Below are 6561 nucleotides of genomic sequence, written 5' to 3'. Positions count from 1 at the left end.
GGCCAAAACCTGTCCATCGTGTGGTTTTGTCGGGATTTTGTGTCTAAAAGAAAGCAAAAAAGCATGGCTGGTACCTGTCAACGAGCTTTTGAGACACCCTGTATAGGTACTCTTCGGTCAACTTTGTTGGCCTTAACTTTATTTACATTGCATCTAAGCACACATTATCACAGTATAACTATATGAACTACAATCTCGATCCGTATGATAACACAAACTCCTCCAGTCCTCCATGGTAATTGCAATAATTATATGTAAAATACACAACGCACATTGCAACTGCATCCTATAGCAAACCATAAAATTAAAGCCTGTCATCCATCCTTGTTCTTGGATTTGAAGAGTGAAATATAGGTAATAGCAGCAGCTCAAGCTGAAGACGGCGCCACACGCGCCGGTTGACTCCCACTATCATCGCAGCCATGCCATACCACACCACGATCACTTTTGCCCGCTATCGCCCCCGTGCGTCCCCCATGGCGTCACCATCGTCCGTCTCCTGCGATCTCTCCTGCCCTGATTTGTGCCTACGCCCGACGTCGCTGACACGTTCCTCGGACGCCGCGCTGCTGCCGGTACAAATACTGTCACAGCCGCACCAATCGGCCTTCAAACTGCCTGCCACCGCACGACCATACAATTAGTTCACGACCAGCTCGTGGTGGCAAATTGTGAAACACTCACTCTATCACACATAGCGGTTGGCTCCTCCTTGCTTTGGGTTTCTATGATTTGTGACTGTATCTGATCATTTTAAACTCCTCACCGATGAGCGTCTTGAGTTCCTGCACGTATTTTTCAGCCGTATCTTCATCCCCTTCATGAAGCGATTTGACAATTTCGACGGCTACCCCGAGTGACCGGTTATGCTGGCCCATAAGGCCGTCGTCGTTCATGCCTTCCCCAGAGATCGTCGAGCTCATCACAGTTCGGTAGGTTTTGAGAGCCACTTCCACGGCCTTCATGTTGCCACGTACGGCTTGTCGATTCTTAGCGTCTTTCATGACCTCGTTGTGGTGCTGAATCAGGCGAAAGCGTGCACCGATGACACATGTCAACTTAAAGCGACTGTCCCACTCGACTGTATGTTTTTTGCTCCTGACGTCGAACTTATTCATCGCATTCTCCTTGGCGGTGGCGTGAGCCCTTCTTAAATTGTCTCGAGTGACGAAGCCGTCGACGTCGGCAACAGCTTTCATCGCGTTGATGTACATCTCCGTACAGGTCTTTACCAGCTCTATGATGTACTGCTGGCTCCCTTCATTGTTCTTCTTTTCAGCTGCCTGTTCCTCCTTCTTGCGTTTGCCAGTGTTCTCATGATCAATATCATCAAAGCACTTCTCAATGTCTTTCAGCAGTATCTTCAGGCCGTTCTGTACCAGAGAGTCGTTTCCCGTCTTTTTCTGTGCGTGGAAGGTTGCCTCTGCCTTCGCTGTGGCTTCCTTGTGTTGTCTCATCAGCTCGTCGTCATTCAACGCGGGCTGACCCTCACGAAACACACTGGCCATCGCCTCTACATATTGTTCTTTGGCGGCCTGTACTGCGGGATGCAGACAAGCGATCGTCGCGTACACCACGTCCTCCGGCTTCGGCGGCTCCTCGCTGGAGAACAGTTCCACATATTTGGTGATGAGCCTGCACAGGTCCCCAGCGGTGAGGCGCTCACCCGCGACAACCTTGATGGCTAGATTCTCTGGCGCCAGAGCCTCTTGGATCAGCTCCCGGTATTTGGGGTGTAATGCCATGACTTCGTTGCAAAGTCGAGAGACTAATTCCATGTAATGAATACCCGAAAGTTCTTCAAACAAATTGGAAGGAGAACGAGAGACTCCGTTACGAAGTGGGTCAAGCGGCAGGAGGAATCCTTGAATGTCACTGAAGCAGTCACGGATATGCTGGCGCACCATCTCGATCTGCTCATCTGTCCTTTTGTTCTGGAGCCATTTCGTCACAAGGTGGTCACCCCCAGCAGCACCGAGTGGAAATTCGTCTGTCGCCTTCCAATGGTGCACAAGAAACATGAGCTTCTGGAAGGCCGGGGTGACGGTACTCTTCGACAGCGCCTGACCAAACTCTATGGACTGCCTCAGCTGCTCCAAAACATCGTCACTCAAGTCGTCCACGACGTTGAAGATCTGCAGCGAGCTGAGAAGAGTGGCGAGGAACTGCACCGCCTGCGACCGCGGCGCGTCATCAGCGGCGCCCTGGGTGTCCATGAGCGCGATGACGGCCTCCTCCCCGGTGGGTAACGTCACGGGAAACAGGTGCGGCCACAACTCGATGCCGCTGTTGCGTGATGGACAGCCGTCCATTCCTCTCGTAGAGCCGCCACGATCGTCTGTGCTCCTTGTGGATGGATCGAGATGCCGTAGCATCATGTCAAAAATCATTGTCTTGCCGGGGTCGGTTGTACCCGTTACTGATATCACTATCACGGGTTTGTCGGCGTGTTCTGTCCCAAGGATGCTCTCCAGGGTCTCCGAACAGAGCGTGAAGCCTCCAGTACCATTTTCTTTGAGTATCTGCTTGGCACTGACAGGTATCTGAAAGGTAAGGAAAGGTGTAGATTAACACTTAACCTTAATATTGTCGTGACTGATATACCTATGTTACGCATACCTACCTACTTTATGTCTTGGCCGTTCAGGACGCAGTAGCATGGGCGTAGGACTCTCACGGATAGTGTGTGTGTGTGTGGGGGGGGGGGGAGGGGGCAGCGAAACTTCAATGTCACTTTGTGGGAGCCGCAATAACCCTATGAAGAAATTATTCGCAGTTTTGTGCTCATCTCACCTTGCTGAACCATTTCCTGCTCTTACTTTTGTATTTACATAAAAAATAAAGACTTCACTTTCAAACATGTCTGAGAAGTGGGGGCCATGGCCCCGCCCCCCCCCCCTGTTCGGCTGTTCTGTTCCTACGCCTATGCGCAGTAAGAAAACAAATTTTTAAAGGAAAGGCTCAAAATACTTGGCAATTTCATTGATCATGTACAGGTCTCGCGGGTTTTAAACGGTAGGTTTTGCACCTAGAAAATTTAGTGTACCTACTTCAGGCTATATCTTCGTCGACTTAAGCTTTTAAGTGTTGAAGATACGATCGACTTGTTGGGTAACAAGCCGGCCATGATCGTGTAAAATGGCTTCATCGTAGATCGATTAGTTTCTGAGATATAACCGGAAATGTAAAAGTGCAAAACCTACCGCGAGAGCCGTACCTATGTAACCCCTTCCGCACGCACCTTGTACCTAAGTCGCTCCCGACATTAGCATTTATTAGCAGATTATTAGCTCCCGACATTAGCAGATTATTAGCATATGTTTACTGTTATATGAGGATGCCAAATACGTATTGGGTAGCTGCCAACCAGTGTATGTATAGATGGCACGAGCTACCCTAAACGCAGAATACCCCCTCTGTGATTTTTCTTGTTTTATGTTCGCTGTTCGCCATCTGAATAACATAGTAAAGCATTGAGCATTGAGCAATGAGTAGTTACCTAGGTAGGTAACCGTCCTGCGTTGGCTACAAAGACCTGTGGTACCTATATAGCATGACACTCACCCGTTACCACTCAGCTAATACCTGACGGCGGTGCGAGTGATTTGAAAACTCCCACCTAACTAATTTTGTTTTACAATCACTCCCTGACACCGCACTCTCCGCCACTCCATACGGCACTCTGACCTCTCTCACCTGACTCATGGTGCCGATTTGTGCCAGTCGTGCCGGCTGTCGACGGAAAACTCTCCTTCAGCTCTTCAGCTCATCAAGACAATAAGATGACTTGTGCACCTGTCACTGCCTGCTGCCGACCTAACCTGAAGACTGGACGGCTGGGACTGCGCGACAATGCAGCCGTGATTCGGAGTGGGGGGCCCGCCCCGCGGAGGCCGCTTAATAAACAGTAGGTGGAAATCGGTAGTTCCCCGTTCCCCGGGCGGCCCACACACTGTCCGAGTGGTGAGGCATTGGCATCGGTTGACGAATGCTGATTGCTGCGGACGCAGTACAGTCGTGTACAGGTTGATGGTCCCCTACTCTTTATCTACCGGGTTCCTATGGCTCAGCATTGGCAGCAGCCGCCTGGTACCGGTAGGCTGTGCCGCATGACCCGAGAGTGCAGCTGCACAGTCTACCCACGCCGTTTGACATCGGCTCGGGTCGCCGGGTGGAGCGCTTTGTAGACCAGCTGTCGCGTCAGACCAGCGCGGGGGGAGGGGCTCATCTCGGTGGTTGGCGTGGGCTGGCGAGTGGTGTGGGGCGTGTTGGTGGACCATGGGGGCTGGGCGGGTGTGTGTGGTCACTTGCTGCATTGCACATTTTGCGTCGCTTAACAATTGCATTCCTGTTTTTGCTAAGCACAATGCACGGAAGACCCAGCGAATATAATTTACTTGTGCATTGTGCAAAACGTGATTTGGCACGGTATCGAGGCAACCATAGGTCTTGTGCCACATATACCTATGCATGATATTTAGGCAATACGCTTATGAAAATGGTAGATTGATCGGATTGATCCTGGATGTCAATTCGTATGCTAAATGTCGACATGTATTAAATGAACGAATGAATGAATGAATCAATCAATCGACAATCGACATGTAGATATAAAACCGTATAAATGGCTCGCAACCACTAAAATCAAACCAGATCCTAACTCGGAAAAGTAGCCGGAGCCCCGATGAGGCTCGAACCGGGACTCCACGTTGAAAATTTTGCCAATGATCCATCATCATTTCACCAAGCTAGAGCGACCGGCACCCGAAACCACAAAAACATTCATTGACTTTGCTGCCGACCTCCCGGCCCCGCCGCCCGCCCGGCCAGACTTTGCCCCGGCCGAGGTCACCATCCGGTGTAGCTCAGCGTAGGAGTGCTGGACTGTCAAACTGACCGGCAGTGAGGGGCCCGGTTCGAGACGCTTCGCGTGCTGGATGTTTATTTCTGTGTCCGAGGCTATGCGATTAGTCCACTTTTCAGAAAGATTATTTGGTGACAGGTCTGTTTTCTTTCTTTGCTGCAATTCATGAGGAGACCGTATGGACCCTTACCTGTCCTTTCGCACCCCACTTGGGAGATGGGTGTTTGAACCCCCCTGGGTTTTGTGATATCTCTAAAGCGAATTTTTGGAGGGTGGATTACGATCGGTTCTATGCGACAAGTGACCACACACACCCAGCCCCAGGTCCGCTCACTCCCTCCCCACATCACCCCCGCCCCACACCACACTCCAGCCCGCCTCATCCACCGAGCCGAGCCAAATAGACAGGCCTGACCCTTACCCCCCCCCCCCTCCCCCCAGCCGGTGTAACGCAGCGTCCGGTCAAATCGCTCTACCAGGCGACCCGAGCCGGTGTCATACAGTGTGGGTAGGCTGTGCCGCTTCACTCTCGGGTCATGCGGCACAGCCTACCGGTACCAGGCGGCTGCTGTCAATGCTGAGCCATAGGAACCCGGTGGATAAAGAGTGGCGGACCATCAACCTGTATGTACACGACTGTACAGGGCCTCGTCTAAGGGATTTCGGGGAGAGGGGGGGGGGGGGTCAAACACGATGTTTTTATCTTTATCACTACTTCGCCACCCATAATCAGGTGACCAGATGAGTTGGGTCACTGGCTGGCCAGCTGCCAATTGATAATTTGCTACTTAGCGCTCCGAAAATCACAAAACTAGCTTTTCCGTGCAATAGCCCTCTGCCTTACACGCTCAGCAAGCCGAAAAATAACTTCAAAGTGAAAAGTCAAAGTCGTTCTAAACACTCTAAAAAAGTCGTTGTAAGCACTCAAACACAGGTTTACAGGTAAAAATGACGCACCGAATCGGAAAATCCGCCCGTGACCCCTCTTTGTGTACCTGAGGTCATCTCAGGTCATGACAGGTCCCCATGAGTCTTTTGACAACAACTTTTGATAGAGACATGCCAGAGCGATGTTAACACCTCATGTGTTCAGCTCGACCGGATACTGATATGCAGCATTACCTTTCCCGGTCAGGTCCTTGATGGCCTAATGGCCTTGACCTGAGGTCAAATTTTCAAAATTACCTTTCAAGGTCAACTTATAATGTGTTTGACGCGTCTCGACGACAGAAGCACGATGCTGGCAAAGGTAAGGTCGTAACTCCTTTGAGTCAAAAGCTATTGCGGAAAAACATTTTTCGTGAAAACGACTATTTTGTAATTTTCTTCTTCTGAACGCCATTGGCGCGGGAACCGGGGGGGGGGGGAGGGCAGTGGGAGCAGGTTGCCCCACAACTCTGGGGCCGTGGGAGTGGTGCCCCCACAACTTTGAGACGGAATACCGCACTTTTTATGCAAATGTTTTCTTTTTTTGTTGCAAAAGTCAAGGGATGAAAAATAAGTGGCCTAAAACCGGTGAGAAAACTAGATTTGGGGGTACTTTAGGTTGATCTCTATCGTGGTGTGCCCCCCCCCCCCCCCCCCCGTCTGAAAGCAGTTTCCGCGCCCCTGCTGGAGGCTAAACCGACCATCACAAAAGCGTATTGCAGAGAATGTAATAATAAATAAATAAAATGTATACTTTGTAAAAAGTTCAC

The 6561-nt window shown here is 50.7% G+C and overlaps 1 protein-coding gene across 1 annotated transcript; it reads right to left on the bottom strand.

Moving 5' to 3' along the window:
• Nucleotides 1-243: 243 nt before the first annotated feature.
• On the bottom strand, nucleotides 244-3979 carry LOC122389874 (atlastin-like). The gene is made up of 2 exons (XM_043382334.1): nucleotides 3697-3979; nucleotides 244-2543 (listed from the first exon to the last, which is right to left on the bottom strand). The coding sequence occupies exons 1-2, from the start codon at nucleotides 3703-3705 to the stop codon at nucleotides 726-728; spliced, it is 1827 nt and encodes a 608-aa protein (XP_043238269.1). The 5' UTR covers nucleotides 3706-3979; the 3' UTR covers nucleotides 244-725.
• Between the last annotated feature and the right edge of the window lie 2582 nt (nucleotides 3980-6561).

This window comes from Amphibalanus amphitrite, unplaced genomic scaffold, assembly GCF_019059575.1.
Source record: "Amphibalanus amphitrite isolate SeventyFive unplaced genomic scaffold, NRLGWU_Aamphi_draft 000375F_arrow, whole genome shotgun sequence".
Classification (NCBI taxonomy): Eukaryota; Metazoa; Arthropoda; class Thecostraca; order Balanomorpha; family Balanidae; genus Amphibalanus; species Amphibalanus amphitrite.
This window is presented reverse-complemented; position numbering and strand designations above follow the sequence as displayed.